The sequence below is a fragment of the Pieris napi genome, chromosome 1, assembly GCF_905475465.1.
Source record: "Pieris napi chromosome 1, ilPieNapi1.2, whole genome shotgun sequence".
In the NCBI taxonomy this organism is placed as follows: domain Eukaryota; kingdom Metazoa; phylum Arthropoda; class Insecta; order Lepidoptera; family Pieridae; genus Pieris; species Pieris napi.
The window spans coordinates 13,099,773-13,116,750 of NC_062234.1; the positions used below are offsets into that span (position 1 = coordinate 13,099,773).

General features: G+C 35.5%; 1 protein-coding gene across 1 annotated transcript in view; it reads left to right on the forward strand.

Annotated features, from left to right (window-relative positions):
- LOC125050372 (putative phosphatidate phosphatase) overlaps positions 1-16,978 on the forward strand; it is an 86,444-nt gene that overhangs the window by 48,087 nt on the left and 21,379 nt on the right. Inside the window, exon 3 of the mRNA XM_047650164.1 lies at positions 2,829-3,026. Within this exon, the coding sequence (XP_047506120.1) occupies positions 2,829-3,026 (198 nt within the window). The remainder of the gene's footprint in view (positions 1-2,828; positions 3,027-16,978) is intronic.

The following is a 16,978-nucleotide window of genomic DNA, read 5'->3' on the forward strand; positions in this document are numbered from 1 at the left end:
TTTATATTATAAATTATAATAATTAAAATACTTGTATCGTAACAAATTAAAATTAAGAACTTTTGTCCATGTAAAAAGCTACAAAGATGCAAGGAACGAATAAAGTATCAAATAGCCGCAGCTTCCTTGCGTTTTTATCCCTCTGTAACATTATTGTTTAGCTTCCAAAACACTAACGCCACTTTGAATCAAAGAAGAACGATGACAAGCCTGCTTTTACATATAAAAATTAACGCAAGATTTATAATTGCATCTTTTGTTCAAGTATGAAAGCAGTGTATGGAAATGTAATAGTGTAGAGGCTATGTTTATACGTCGTAGATTTGCGTATTAAACCTGTGATGAAAACAGGTTCAAAACCTTACGTCAACGTGACGACAGTACAAGTAGGACTTTAGAAACGTGAGAAGAATTATGACCTATAAAATTAATTCTTACACTTGCATTACCGCAGAATATCCTAGAGTCGTGTATTTTATTGTCTTAATAAAGACGGACTTTCATTTTCCATAGAACGGAAAAGTTTCCATAATAAAATATCCCAAATTTGTGCAATTACAGTCAAAATCTGTCATCTCAACATCGAAGGGACTACTCATATTTGATCTTAAAAACCGATAGTCGTAACAGCCGATGACGTTGTTATTAAGTACCTAATACAATATAATCCAAGACGTTGCGCCTACTGAATGCTGTCTCCGACACTATCGACATATTTATATGTTCGCAGAGTGAATTCACAGTAGCGATATTGTGTGTTTAATATTATATCTATACTTTATTATATTTTACTTAATGTTTCTAGACATTATCGTATTGGCATAGTCTGTAAGGATAATGTATGTATTTCTGTAATAAATAATTAATTAATTCAGCCGGGATCTTTGATTTCGGTCAATATAACCGGTATGTTGTTCTAAACGATGTCGTCGTAAATAGACCAGTGCCGATAATTTTTGAAACCAAAAAAAATTACAGTAGGATGAAACCCATTAGAAAAGCAGGGGAATATGATCAAAATGAAAGGAAAAATAAATTACGGTCGATCTGAGGTCGGGAAGGGGTAGGGGGGGGGGGGAGGTTTAAGGGTAAAAAACGGTTTATCTCGATTTCCGGCAAAACTAAAAGTCCTATCGAAGAAAGTTAAATGGCAAAGTTGTAGGTAATAAAAAGATCTAAAACTTTTGTATTCACACATTTTTCACATAACCTCAAAATTGGTGTGAAAAATTCAAAAAACCAAGTTTTTGGTTTTTTATTTTTATCTTTTACAAAAGTTTATTTTTTTAAACGAAATTTGGTGAAAACTTACCTTATTATGTCCCAAATATACTGTAATTTATTTGAATAAAAATATTAATTTTTTCACCTTATTTTGAATTAATATCGAAAAAACACCCTAATTTTCAATCGAAAATTCTGACGTCAAAATTTCAGCTTTTTTCAAAAAGTTGGTGTGCTTTCAGTTCGTTGAAATCTCTACTTTCCTATGGTAAAAAAAATATATATATATTACCATAGTAAATCTTCTCAGAAGATGCAAAACATCGTATGCAGTAACGCCCAGACCCGTCATACCCTTCCCTACTTCTCTACCTCAGATCGACCGTAATTAATTTTTCCTTTCATTTTGATCATATTCCCCTGCTTTTCTAATGGGTTTCATCCTACTGTAATTTTTTTCGCTTTTTATTTATTTTGAAGGCTATCTGCACTGGTCTAAAACGGTTTTGACTGTAATTGGAACTGTTTATGTATTTCTATGTATTATTATATAATGACAATAACATCTTTAATAATATATTTATTCCAGCCTTAAACTTTACACGGCTTCTGCAATGACTCATTCTTTTGACACGGTCAATGTTTTAAGACATTGACATTTCAATTCCCACTCTCACAAGCCTCGATTTAAAATGTTCAATGTCGAGGCTGAGACCTTTAATGTGTATTTCCTGCAATATTATGTTTGTTATTGCTTTCTAAAAAAGGTAAACAAGTAGTTTTTAATTTATATTAGTGCGATTACGTTTTTGATGGAATTATCCATAATTTTGTTTTTCGAACTAGACTTTAATAAACTTCTTTATCTACTATAAATGAAAATATATAAGATATATAGATACATTACTTTACGTTTCTAATTACGGACCTGTTTTCGATAATTTTCAGAATAGTTATATATACAAAGTACATTTTATAGACGTTCTTTTATATAGAAACTAGCCGTTTCGCGCCCGCTTTGCTGGACGAATTAAAATAAATTTTATGTTTCATTATTTTTTTTTTTTCATATTTTTATTATTCTTCTTTTTAACTTCCCGCTAAGAAAATTGAAATATTTCGAAAATCGAGTTTTTAACAGATGTTGACGTTTAGAGGTTCTAGGAAGCCTCCCCGAATGTTTCCGCGGTGAAGTCCGTATGGATAAATTTTCATAAAAGTAAAACAGCAATAAAAAATGAAGAAACGTTGGAATTTAATAAATAAATAGCCATAAACCATCTAGGAAAAATTTCCTAGATGATGGTAGTTTCATGTCGATACGGTCAGTGGTTTAGGCGTGATTGAGCCTCAAACGAAGACCATTTTCATTATATATATATATAGATATCTGTATCTCGTACTAATTTCATATTTTGGGTATTAAAAAATTGTTTTGTTTGGAGTGAACATAACATTTAAAGCCGATAAGATAACACCTGAATATTATTGGCGTTGCAGGTGTCAACACTTCTAAAGAACCTGCCTATTCATTTCAACCTGTTCCAAAAAGAATTACTACCGAAAAAATTTCTTCGAAATTCAAAAATATTAATTATCAACAGATGTGTCTGACGGAGTGGATCCGCCTACGTGACTACAAGGGCGGCCGGTCCCGCGTAATCCTGGGCACGGAAATCCCGGCGTGGGTCTGGGAGGCTTACCGCGTGATCGGCGTGTTCCTATTCGGCTGTGCCTGTCAGCAGCTCACCACGGACGTCGCAAAGTACACTATAGGCAGACTACGGCCGCACTTCTTTGAGGTAAGTGCCTATTTCCCAATTTGAATTATGTAAACCATTTTTGTAAGGAAACAATAGAGATCGAATTGGTATGTTTTGTTTTAAACAATTTCTCCTTAGCCTGTATGTAAATTTCTGATTTAAATAGGCTGTAATTAAAATTTAATTGACATAATCTTGCTAAATAAAAAATGCTTTGCACCAATAGATATATTGTTTCTATGTGCGCAATTAACATTTGCTCCTACTCCTATCTCCTTGTTTACTTTTCATAAAATATTATCAAAGAAACGGATGAAATCCACCAGATTTAGAGTTGTGTTTCCCTATTAAAAATATTATCTTAATATTGTATGTACAAGAACATACATGTATTTTCACAGTAGATATTGCACCATACGTAACCTACTTTTAGTATTCTAGTTGACAATTGTTCAAATGTTTACATTAATAATTTGCGCAAAGTGCACATTACAGTATAGACCTAGTTACGAAATTGTTCACCTGCTTTTGTAAGATAGATAGAATCCTGGTGATTAATTTGCTTAATAAAAGCCGATGATAGATATTATAATACAATTAAAATAACTGTAACATCATTTACGTTACCTATTAATCGCAATGACTTTTTCAAATTTTCTATTATACCGAGAAATTTTTGGACAAACATAATAAATCCTTTTATATTTGTTAACAAAATACAGTTTAAATTTGTTAAATACACCCTTTTTTGTTAGTCGTTTTACTAACTTTCTTTAGTACCTACCACCGCCAGTTGCCTTTCCTTTACATGTAATTATGTTAAATTTTTATATTATACTGCAACAAAGTGTAAATAAATAAATACACTTACGAACTTTAACACGTTGCAAGCCAATATAGATTGTCATCTTATCCAAGTCCAACAATAGAACAGTATACTGGTCGGTTTAAAATGTTAAAAATATACCAGGACTATCTATAAAAATATCATTTTCAAAACAGTAATTAGAATTTTGTGTTTATATATTTAGGAAAAACAAGCACATTTCAAATACAAGATAATATAAATACCACTTTAATAGAAAAATTGATCTAAAATTAGAATGAAACAAAATTTATTCAAACTATTGCGAAAGGTATTTCAGTTTGCGTGCCATGATAATATCCATCTTGTCATTGCGCTGCATAATTCTATTGAGCAAAGCAATTATCTAATTGGTGTCACTTATTGTGAACTAGATGTGGAATTGTACTAGTCGTAGCCTGCTGTAAATGTATCAGAATCAGGTGAAGTACTATACAGACGATAGCTATTGCTCTTTAAATTATATAAATGTAACTCCATAAGTGACTAAAACACGAGTATATAACCCACAGGGTAGAGAGTCCCAAGCCACTGCTTAAAAGATAAATCCAGATTCGAATGATTAGAAATTACCAATTAACTTCATGCAATACGAAGTTCAAACAAGGCTTTTAGCCGGTACCTTATCAAATCATATCAAATCAAAAACATTTATTCATATAGGTAACAAAATGTACACTTATGAACGTCAAAAAGAAATACAATTTTACATTTACTGCCAGTTCCCGATTCTACCCGTGGGTGTCGTAAAAGGCGACTAAGGGATTTTTAAGGCGTAGGGCAGTGACGACCCCATCGCCCGCTGGTGGGATATTTGAATAATAACTATTTCCACCAGCGCAGTCAGTTAGTCCAAGTAGTGGGAGTGTCATGCTGCGTAAGCAGCCGAATGAGCCGACACGACCGGGGTAATACCACTCTCCCATTGAAAAAAAGCGTGAAGTGGCCCACGCAGGACGTGTGTCGCGTTTCGTTTTATATTGTGGGATTCCCGGAAGCTCATTTCCTTCCTCTCCGAATCATCATGGCGGCGTTATTTAATAAAACTTTTTTACCCCAGGAGGGTACCTGCACTTCTAGTACAGGAGAATCCGTCCCTGGGTGTACTCACTCAGGCTGTCCCGCGTATTCTGGGGGGGACAAAATACCGCTCAACTGCAGAGGCAAATCTAGAACTAAACTCACGGTAACACAATTTAACACAGACTTTACTAACATTAGGGGGCTTCAATCTAATTTAAATCCCGTCCACTTTCACCTCGAGACGGCTAAGCCGGCCTTATTGTTTCTAACGGAGACCAAGATAGTTCCCTCGTCTGTTGAACATTTGCACTATCCAGGCTATTGTCTTGAGCATAATTTTAGACCACAAGCCGGTGTATGCGTTTACATTCGTGAGGATATAAATTTCCGTCGCCTCTTACATTTGGAAGAATCGGATCTTTCTACCTTGTGGGTACGCGTAGAATGTGCTGACCATCCCCGCATATACTGCTGCCTTTACAGGTCACACAGCGGCAACACCGAGGTCGATCGACTTATAGAACATGTCCAAACTGCACTCGATTCCCTTCTGTCTCTATCGCCTGCTGAAGTCGTTATACTGGGTGATTTCAATGCCCATCATTCTGAGTGGTTAAATTCTCGTACGACCGACTATTCGGGAAGAGGCTTCCATGATTTCGCTCTTGCATATGCTTTAACTCAACTGGTCACAACGCCTACGCGAATACCGGACCGAGCTGACCATCAGCCTTCGTTATTAGATCTTATGCTGACTTCTCACCCAGACTTCTATGAGGTTACTGTGGATGCCCCACTTGGGTCCTCCGACCACTGCTTGGTGCGAACCGTTGTGCCAATTAGGCGTCGAACCCGCCCGCAGTTTTCGGAATGCCGTCGTGTCTGGCATTACAAATCGGCCAATTGGGATGACATGCGTCATTTCTTTGCAGCATACCCATGGTTGCAAGTCTGCTTCAAGGGTTGTGATCCTGACGCCAGCGCTGAATCTGTCGCCGATGTGGTGCTACAAGCAATGGAACTCTATATCCCTTACTCTATGGTCCCCATTCGTGGTAAATCTCGGCCATGGTTTGGCCACTCTTGCAAAGAGGCTTCCCGTCTTAAGCTAGAGTACTATAAAATCTGGGCTCACGCAATGGCCATAAAGGATCCCGATGTAGCTCTCCATAAAAAGAAATTTAACGCAGCTACCCGAACCCTTAAACGAGAAATTTTTAAAGCAAAATCGGAACATATTGTCAGAATTGGTGAAAAGCTCGCGAAATTGCCCTCTGGAACTCGAGCCTTTTGGTCGTTGGCGAAGGCAACTCAGGGAAACTTTTGTCAGCCCTCTTTACCATCCTTGCGAAAGGAGGATGACTCGATGGCTCACTCGGCGAAAGAGAAAGCAGAGCTCCTTTGCTCTCTCTTTGCATCTAACTCCACGCTCAATGACTCAGGGACCTTACCGCCCACTATTCCGCATTGCGGGTTTTCTATGCCTGAAGTTCGATTCGAGCAGATTGGTGTGCGGAGGGCCTTAATCTCCCTTGATACCCACAAGTCAAGTGGTCCTGACGGCCTTCCCTCGATCGTTCTTAAGACTTGTGCTTCTGAGCTGACTCCGGTGCTTACACGGCTCTTTCGACTCTCGTACTCCTCGGGCGTAGTTCCAAGCTCATGGAAGACTGCGCATGTTCATCCCATTCCCAAAAAAGGTGACCGCTCTGAACCATCCAGCTACAGACCTATCGCAATCACTTCTTTATTTTCAAAGGTAATGGAGTCTATCATCAATAGGCAGCTCTTGCGATATCTGGAGGAGCACCAGCTAATTAGTGATCGTCAGTATGGCTTTCGCCGTGGCCGCTCGGCTGGTGATCTTCTTGCCTATCTAACTCATAGATGGGCCGAAGTTGTGGAAAGTAAGGGAGAGGCATTGGCCGCTAGCTTGGATATAGCTAAGGCCTTTGATAGGGTTTGGCATAGGGCGCTTCTTTCGAAACTACCGTCATACGGTTTGCCCGATGGCTTATGCCGATGGCTGGCAAATTTTCTTGTAGGACGTAGCATTAAAGTCCTAGTTGACGGAGCGTGTTCCAATCCTAGACCCATCAATGCAGGCGTTCCGCAAGGTTGTGTCCTTTCGCCGACCCTGTTCGTTCTGCATATCAATGACCTGTTGAATATCGACAACATCCATTGCTATGCAGACGACAGCACCATCGACACATTATATTCCGGCCATCCGAACATGTCTCGATCTGAAGTCGATGAGAGTCGCAACATACTTGTTCTCGAAATTGAGTCGATTCTGGAGAAGGTTTCTGTGTGGGGTAGTAACAACCTTGTTAAGTTTAATCCTACAAAGACTCAGGTTTGTTCGTTTTCTGCCAAGAAAGATCCTTTTGTCGTATCTCCTCAATTTGAAGGCGCTCTCCTTAGTTCGTCACACAGCCTCAGTATCCTTGGGGTTGGCATTTCGAAAGAAGTCCAATTTCGCAGTCATCTGGAAGAAAAAGCCAAACTGGCTTCCAAAAAGCTGGGTGTTTTGGGTAGGGCTAAGCAGTATTTCACTGAGGTGCAACGTATGCAGCTCTACAAAGCTCAAGTACGACCTCATATGGAATACTGCTCGCATCTCTGGGCCGGTGCTCCCAAATACCAGCTTCTTCCTTTTGACCAAATTCAGCGAAGGGCTTGTCGAATTGTCAATCTCCAATGTCTTACTGATCGGCTTGATCCTCTATCGCTACGCAGAGACATTGCGTCTCTTTGCGTTTTTTACAAAATTTATTACGGAGAGTGTTCTGAAGAATTGTTTGGGTTGATCCCTCCTGCCTCTTTTCAACACCGTACGAGCCGAACGACCTCTAAATTTCACCAGCATCATCTTGATGGTTGGAGGTCTTCCACGGTCCGCTTCACAAGGCATTTTCTTTTGCGAACTAGCGGACTGTGGAATCGGCTCCCGGGGGGGGTCTTCCCTCAGAGATACGACCTCCAAATTTTTAAAAAACGAGCCTACTCCTCCCTCAAAGGCCGGCAACGCACCCACTAAAATGGGTGTCTATGGGCTGCGTGGACTACCCTTTTTGGTCGTCCCGCAAGCTCGTTTGCCCCCCTATTATATAAAAAAAAAAAAAAAAAAAAAAATTCAAGGGCGTAGAACGGAAGGGAAGAACTGGCCATAAACTCTCCACCACTCTTTTATCTTTTATTATTTGTTAGTTCACTAAGCAAAGAATTATAGACAGAGCGATTTTGTTTATAATTAATATTTTAAATAATTTAATATTACGCATATTCGCGCGTTTTCTCAAATTTTCAACTTCAAAATTTCATATTGCCTACAGTTATCTTTATAAGCGATACTTTTTACTTTAATGTAAAACTTAAAAGGCCGGCAATGCACTCGCGAGCCCTCTGGCATTGAGAGTGTTCATGGGCGGCGGTATCACTTTACATCAGGTGAGCCTCCTGCCCGTTTGCCCCCCGTTCTATAAAAAAAAACTTAAAAAGATTTTACTCATAAAACCTATTAAACGAATGCAGAATAATGTCTACCCCCAGGCCTGTGGGGCCACGTTATACAATCTATAGGCTATGTTAGCGGTCCAATATTGATTTAAAATCTGTATTTAAAGTAAACAACCTGAAGGCAATTTATAAGATAAGCATCGTTATTTTGTACATCCTATAATTTCCCAGCAATTTCCAATAAACCTGTAGATTATCGCTTGTTGACGGGTCCTTTGAATATTAATAACCAATTTACTGCTTCCTACATACGCTAATTTACACTTTTATCTTAAATACATTACGGAAATTATTAACCAAAGATACATTTAAGATAATTTTAAACAAGGCTTAGCTCCAACTTTACGATAGTTTTTTTAACATTATTTCAGTTTTTTTTTCACTATTCGTAGGATATTGTGTACTTTAAGTTCCTAATACGGAACATTTTAACGTTTCCATAAAAAACGTTACTATTCGATTACGATAGTGATTCGATTTGACGTATTATTCGTGTACTTGAGTGACGTAAATACGTAAGTTGTTTTCGAAGTTTCGAAGTTATTGTCTCTAAGCTAAACTGTTAACTTAAACAAATATACATGTTTGTAACTCAAATCAACAGTTTAAACCAACAAATCCGCTGAAGCGAATCCCATTTATTTTAATCTCACTCTATATTTACTCGTGTATGGTTTTATTAAACGTTTTATAGTCTGGGTGGTTCGTCACACCCTCACATAAACATACGGGATGCAATTTTGTACGAAAACTAATATTACATATGATATTTTTTACTATTTAAAAGGCGGCATTATTTGTGTACAATATTAGAAGACATCGATGACCGTTTTTAATCTAGTGACATCTTTGATATTTTTTATATGGATCAGCATTTTGTTCGTATACGATTTTTTTTGCGTCTGAGATATCTCTTCCTGTGGTTTCTCTCTCTCTCTAAACAGGGCGCACGTAGAAAGACAATCCATTAATTCATAGTCGACGTTAGAACGCACGGTCACAGCGTGAGAGTCGCACGCTTTTACACTAATTTAGCTATGAATCAAAGTCACCCTTATAGAATCCTTGTATTGAATCAAGTAATTAGTATTTATTATAATACTTTCACCGTTTTACCGGCTTTTAAGGCCGGCAATGAACTTGCTAGCCCTCTGGCATTGCACTTGCTAGCCCTCTGGCATTGAGAGTGTCCATGGGCGGTGGTATCAACATTAACAATAGAATTTTATTTCTTTTGCACCTTACAATGTTTTTTGACGTGATAACGTCTTTAAAATCGTTTTAGTCGGGTGACATGTTCAGAAACTTGTGTCACACCAAAACCTCACGAGCGCGATCGCAGGTATAACGAGAGAGAGACGGACCGATCTCCCGTCTCATCTCGAGCGCTGCCAGTCATTCCGTGAATGTATGAAGAAAAATGTATATCATAGTCGAATAAGTAAACTTGTCATTTTACACCCGAAATTTATCATCAAAAGTGTGAATAAAACGATAGATGTAATTTAAAATTTGAAAAAATTGTTATCTTCATTAATTCCTTACTTCCCAAAAACTTATATCACCAATAAGACGTTATCACGTAAACATCTCGATCGTAAACCTACTTTACAAACAACCAATATTTTTTTAATAATTATGTTGTCTATTTTGGGGGTTGTCCGGTAGCCTTTATTTTTATTTACTCCGCCGCTCCTTGCACGCGGCCTTATAACCATAAAAGTATTAAGCTCTTCAAAACAGCCTATTTCGATGACCTTTAGTGCTTTTTTGAAGTTAAATTAAAGAGGAATTTATTACTGTTGATAAAATTAACAGCCATGGTAAAATCATTACCTACTTTCCATACGTTATCGGTTAATTATGTGTTAGTGACGATAATTTATAGCTATAAAATTTAACTGCTAAATCGCATAACGGGTTTTATACCGTCCAATTAATCCAAGTACCCGCGTGTAGGTTTCATAGATTGCGATGCGTAATGTTAGTTCTCATGATTGAACGCCCTACCATACGTTCGACCAAATGCACTTGAATCAATAAGTATGAAAAATATTCAGTGTGGAACTAAGGGTGATAGTCGAGACCGCAAAAGGCAAAAGTCAAAAATCATTTATTCATGTAGGTAACACAATGTACACTTATGAACGTCAAAAAATATACATTAAATGCTTCTAATTTTACATTTACTGCCAGTTCTCAAATCAAGGGCTTAGAACGGAAGAGAAAAACTGGCAATAAACTCTCCGCCACTCTTTTTGATCGTCAAGTTTTTTGTTTTACACAACGTTTGTACGGACCGGAAATCATTACACCATGTTCCACATACCTACCTACCTAAATATTTTGGATATTGTTGGTTTGCACGGTCGAAAAAACTTCACTAAGACCGATGCAAGTCTGTTTTAAGATTTTATAATAGGCCGGTGTGCCGAATCAATATCATTCCAGATAATCGAACCTAGAGTTACGCATTGTTCGTTATAAAGGCTGTTAGAAGTAGTTAACAAGTATTTTAAACGATATGAATCTTTTCGTGCGGAAAATGTGTGACATTGATGGGCTCTGATTGGCGTTTTCCGCTTCGAGCACCTATTAGAGAAACGCTAATTCCATGTTAATATTTGCATTCAAATGCTACTATTAAAAGAGGTTGGTTATTCACTATTTTCCTTGTATGTTTTTGTAGAGAAAGGCTGTTACACAATTAAAATAGTAAACCAATTAATGTACTTATTTATAATTGAACCTTATTTCCTTAATTTTATGAATATAGTACAATTTTTATTTGTAAAGTTGAATAACACAGCACTGAGTAGTTTTAAGGGTAATTTAACTTTTGCCTTTTGTCAAAACATGAGTTTCTAAAGGGTGTATTTAAAAAAAAATATAGAAATAAAAACCCTTTTTATATTTACCTCATTTTGGGAAAATTCAAACGTACGCCCGTTTAAGTAACTTTTTGTTGCCAGAAGACTCGCTTGTGCGTCACTGGCCTTTTAAGACTTGGTACGCTCCTTTATCGAAGGACTCTTAGTCAAATTGGTTCTTAATATTGCTTTTGAAATGAGAAACAGGTATAATATATAATAGTATATATAAAATCAAAAATAATTTTATTTAGTTTTTCGTTTCTAGCTTCAAAACATTTGATGTCTTTTGTTTTTTAATGTATCATCTTTATATATTTACACACCGCAAAAAAAGATAAAAACCATATTATATGCGAAAGCTTTAAATTCTAGATAAAATTTGTGAACTTACTAAATTTTCAGAAATATATAATATGTACGAAGCTCATCGGGTCATCTAATATTTTCATTAATGTGTTTTCAAGCGTCTATACACCGGAATTGAAGCCGTATAAGACAAATCGTATCATCAGTTAAGCCACGCTCCGACGCGATGTAATTTTGACGTGTTTGTGTTAAGTTTAAATTGCAAATCCACGGTCATTATTAACGGTACACTTAATTGCACGGACGCGTCACTTATGTTTGATAAATAGGGATTATTTCTAGCCATAATGGTCATACTGGTTTAAGGTATTAAGAGAAATATTAATAAAACATACATTTTAATGTGAAATAAGCCCTTAAAATCTGTAATCCTTAGTATAAAACGAAGTCTCAATAGCGATGAGTCACCAATAATGTTGTTCTTGAGAAAGCTTTAGGTGTATAATTTATTATGGTTTTATTTGAAGAGGTCGTAAAGATCTTGCCAAAATACACATTGCCATTTATAACAAATTATATAATAATAATAAAGCCACTTTAATTCCATACTGTTAAAAATTACATATATTTGATATTAGTTGTTAGGGTGTTAGTTTTGTTATCTCTAGCCTACGTTAGTTATTGTCATTTCCGTATCTTTGTCTTCTGCAGTATGGACCCCTTTTGGGTCCGCCTGAACTTTCCAGTTGCAGCTGTTAGCATCATCCATCCAATTCTCCCCAGAAACCATAATGAAAAAAGAAAATTCCTATCGCTTTTGTGGTATTTCCATTTTTCTTTTTCCTAGAGGTAAATACTCAAACTCAAAATAACTATATTCATATAGGTAACCAAGTACACTAATCGTCAACAGAAAATATGTTAAATTGATCCTAAATTTACTTATACTACCAGTTTGCAAGTCAAGGGCGGGAAGGAAGAAATGGCAAGATACTCTCCGCCACTCTTTTTAATCAGCAAGTTTTGGGTCATACATTTTGTAAGGCAGAGAAGCCACAGATATTTGATTTGGAGCAAATCGATCCTAAGGATTAGGATCATTTAAATAATCGTCGAATTTATAAAAAAAGCTTTATTGTTTAATTTACGTTTAACGAGAGTTTTGAATTTATTCAGTAATAATTTTCTAATGTCGCTTGGAAGTTTGTTGTAAAAACGAGTACAATTTCCAAGTGGTTTATCTTCTGGAGTCACCATTAGTTTATAATCCTATATTTTATTGTACATACAACAAGGCTTCAAGAATATATTGACCATTTAATAATTAAATTATAAAAGTATTATATTATAGCTTGAATGCTATGATAATAATTCAACTGCTGCTATTATAAATATGTATTTATTAAGTATCATAAACCTTATTGGTGGGTCTGGGATGGACTTTCGCTACTAATGTGGTCATAGGCATTTAATTGATCAGCTCTTTATGGTATTCAACCCGAGTTATTGTTATACCGTAAATAAAACCTATTTATGTTATATATTTTAAATATATATAAAAATTTGCTCTCAAATGATTTTCATTCAATTCCAAGTGGCCGGCACTAATTCACAATTGAAAATCGCACACTATTATACAACCCACTCTAATTGAAGAAGTGGGTCCTGACATATAATTTCTGCAATACGTTGCAATTGTACACGATGAATTATTATTCATGGAAAGCCTTTGACAGATCCATTTAGATAAATTGTTTCAATCGAACTCTGTGATATTGTTTGCTGTATATTGTAGGTATTTTAATATATTAAAGTACGACCAAGAATCGAATTTAAAACATAAGACGACTACACTGCCACATACTTTTCTTGGCCGGCGGCTTTAATTGCGGCGGCGGCCATTATAAAATGTAAGACTGACATTATCAGTTTCTTGGTGCGTACAATAAATAATTTTACTATCTACCAACATCTTATAAAAATCCACCTAAAAAGTATTTATTATTATTCCTTGCATTATTAACTACAATGGCAAAGTTTTAATTATCGATCGGTTCTGATTGCTAGTTTTTTTTAAAGTAAGTTAGTACAGATAACAAAACCTATCATATCAGTTGTTCATAAGTTTGTATCACATTTAATTAAGCCAAGAACAGTATTTTCTAGGTACTAGTATACATGGTTTTATTAAGACAATTCAATAAATTAATAAGATACGATAACGATAAGATGACTTCAAAATATTCCCCTTATACTGGTTAATTTTTATTTACTGGTAACACTAATCCATGATAGCGACGCTCTTACCGGCCAATAAAAGTATGTGGCACTGTACTTGTGTTTTGTTTATTGATCGATCGGAATGACGGATCCTGTCGCATATCTGTGATTGGACTAGATATGGCGCTACAGGCAGATTTCTGTATATGTTTCATGATCATTTTTTTCGGCCAAGGCATGTCGACTACCTCACGATGTGATTCTTCATACGAGCGAGTATTAATGGATATATAAAACAAAGAGTGTCTCACGCTAAAAGCCAACACTGCTCAGTTTTTGATAGATTATGAAATATTGTATAGTACATAATCTAAATAAATAGTAGAGCAGTGTTATCCTAGTGGCTTCAGCGTGTGACTCTCATACCTGAGGTCGTAGGTTCGATCCCCGGCTGTGCACCAATGAACTTTCTTTCTATGTGCGCATTTAACATTTGCTCGAACGGTGAAGGAAAACATCGTGAGGAAACCGACATGTCTTAGACCCAAAAAGTCGACGACGTGTGTCAGGTACTGGAGGCTGATCACCTACTTGCCTATTAGATTTAAAAATGATCTTGAAACAGATTCAGAAATCTGAGGCCAACACCTAAAGAGGTTGTAGCGCCACTGATTTATTTATTTAATCTAAAGAAATAAAAACATTAAGACAAACAATAATAACAGCGTAGGCGAATGAAAGCGATGTCATGGACCGAATACGACGTGCTTCATTAATCTTAACTCATTGATTGATGATCAAAGCAACCTTATCACTATGCATTAGCCTTATTAATGATCTACTTAGTCTGATAAGCGTACATAGATTTCCATTTTACGACGGAAAACTGGCGTTTCTCCAAGTATACGTGGTCAGTGAACTTATATGGTAATAAAACTAATCGCATTTAATGTATGGGACTTCATGGATTACAGATTTGGGTCATTTGTTTGTTAATAGGTAATTTATATAGATTTATGAAGGTTAGGTGGTTACAAAAGATCCAAAATTAGAAATACAGTAAATTAATGTTTTTATTTACAATATTCTTAACCTAATTAATATACAACAAAATAATAATATATAAAAAAATTAAATATCATGTTTACCTCTCTGCTCTCTTCTTTTCTGATACGCTTATAAATATTTTATTTAAAAAAGTTATTCCATTTAATAAAACGGAGATAAATCGTTTCAAGGCAATGCAATTTTAACAAAAATGACATTTAAGATATTGCGTGACAAGGCAAACATCTAAGGACAAAAGGGTTTAAAAAAATATTGCGTGACTGATGAGATGAGCCGACGCAAAGAAACAAACTTGGCACTTGCGAGTCGTTTATAGTTTTGTTTTATTTCTTTTATGCACCTGTAGCGCCATTTATAGATGGGAATTTGATTATTACTACTTGATAAACCAACAGGAGTAATAAAAGTAATTCAAAGTCTAATAATATGGGCGATCACTATTCGCACACATTTGTATGATGATTATGATTATGATTGGACAATTCAGACTATTTGACCTAGTCCCTTGCTAAGTTGGTGAAGCTTGTGTTAGGGGTACTATGCAACAGATATACATACATATTGTAGATAGATAGACATATAAATACATATTTAAACACCCAAGACCTAAGCACAACACCAAATGCTCATCACATCGATGTTCGTCTCAGCCGGGGATCGAACCCGGGACCCATGGATTCGCAGTCAGGGGTACTAACCACAAGACCAATGAGCCGTCTTCACATTAACTCATGTATGTGTGTAATGGCGTTACTGCGAGAAAGAGAAAGATTTACGCTACGTAAAACAAAAACTTGCAACAAGTAGCTGAAACAAGAGGTAACTAGTCTAGAAAAACATTTAAAATAAAATGACACATTATGTATGTATCACATATGCGACTGTACTGTAATTCAATTATTATGTATTTAAAACAACTTATTGCACTTTTATTATTCTATCGTTTCTTCATTTGACCTAGATAAAATGCTTATTGGTACGTTTTAAAATAATTGTTTTATGAAAAAGGCTTACTTGTTCTATTGTCTGTCAGTTACAATGCTTTTGAAATCGAAACTATTTTTAATTTTATTAAAATCTAAGATAAATTATTTGATTAACAACGATGAATAATCATTGCTTATTAAAAATTACACATTTTATCTTAAACTACTGTAATAATGTTACAGAGCGTAAATATTTATAAAGAGATGCAATAAAAATTAAAACGCTTAGCAGATACCGGATGCGAGCAAAAAGCTTGCTTCTTCGAATCGTTTATTGAACACATGACAAGTCTCATTTGTGTGCTTTCGCGAGCTTAAAATAGAACGAACCTATTTTAAGACTAGAGTTACGATATATTGATATACGCTTATTAATACTGGCCTTTAATAAGGAAGTAGCTTCGAGTCGACGAAGTTTAACAAATAAATAAACATTTCAGTGTTGCCACCATGAGTTTGGCAAAAATTACAAATTTTATAGCGCTCTAAAGTAATGTTAATTCATTACTTACAAATATTTGACGCAGATTTTTTTATGGTTAAAGTTTAATGCAATCTTTTGTTTTGATAGCTTGTTTTCTAGTTTTTGGATAAATGGTAAAAATCTCAATCTTTAATATTTCAATAACTTTACTTACATAATAATCAATAATCCAACTATTATTTATATAAAGAACAATAATTTATAATTTCACCCAGCTTATAAATACAAGGAAAGAACAATAAAAATTATAGTAACTGAAACATACTATTAAAAGGAGGTCCTTTAGGCAAGGTTCCGAAGATACTGGCAGCGTTCCCCCTTTGAATAGCTAAACTAATTCTTTGTCCGAGGTAGCTGCCCTTCGGTCTCCTGTGATGGCGACTAACCTTTTTGAAATTAATTAGCTTTGCTTATTAATTTATATTGGCAATACCTATACTGACTTTAACCGACGTGTATAATTTTATAGCGATTCTAATTTTAACAAGCGAAACAAACAATTTTCATACAAATACTTGACACTGGCATTTTTTACGGTTAAATTTTAACGCAATCTTTTGTTTTAATAGCTTGTTTTTTTAGTTTTTGGATATATGCTGATATCTTGTACTAGCTTTGCTTTTTTTCTTTTACAAAAACCAATT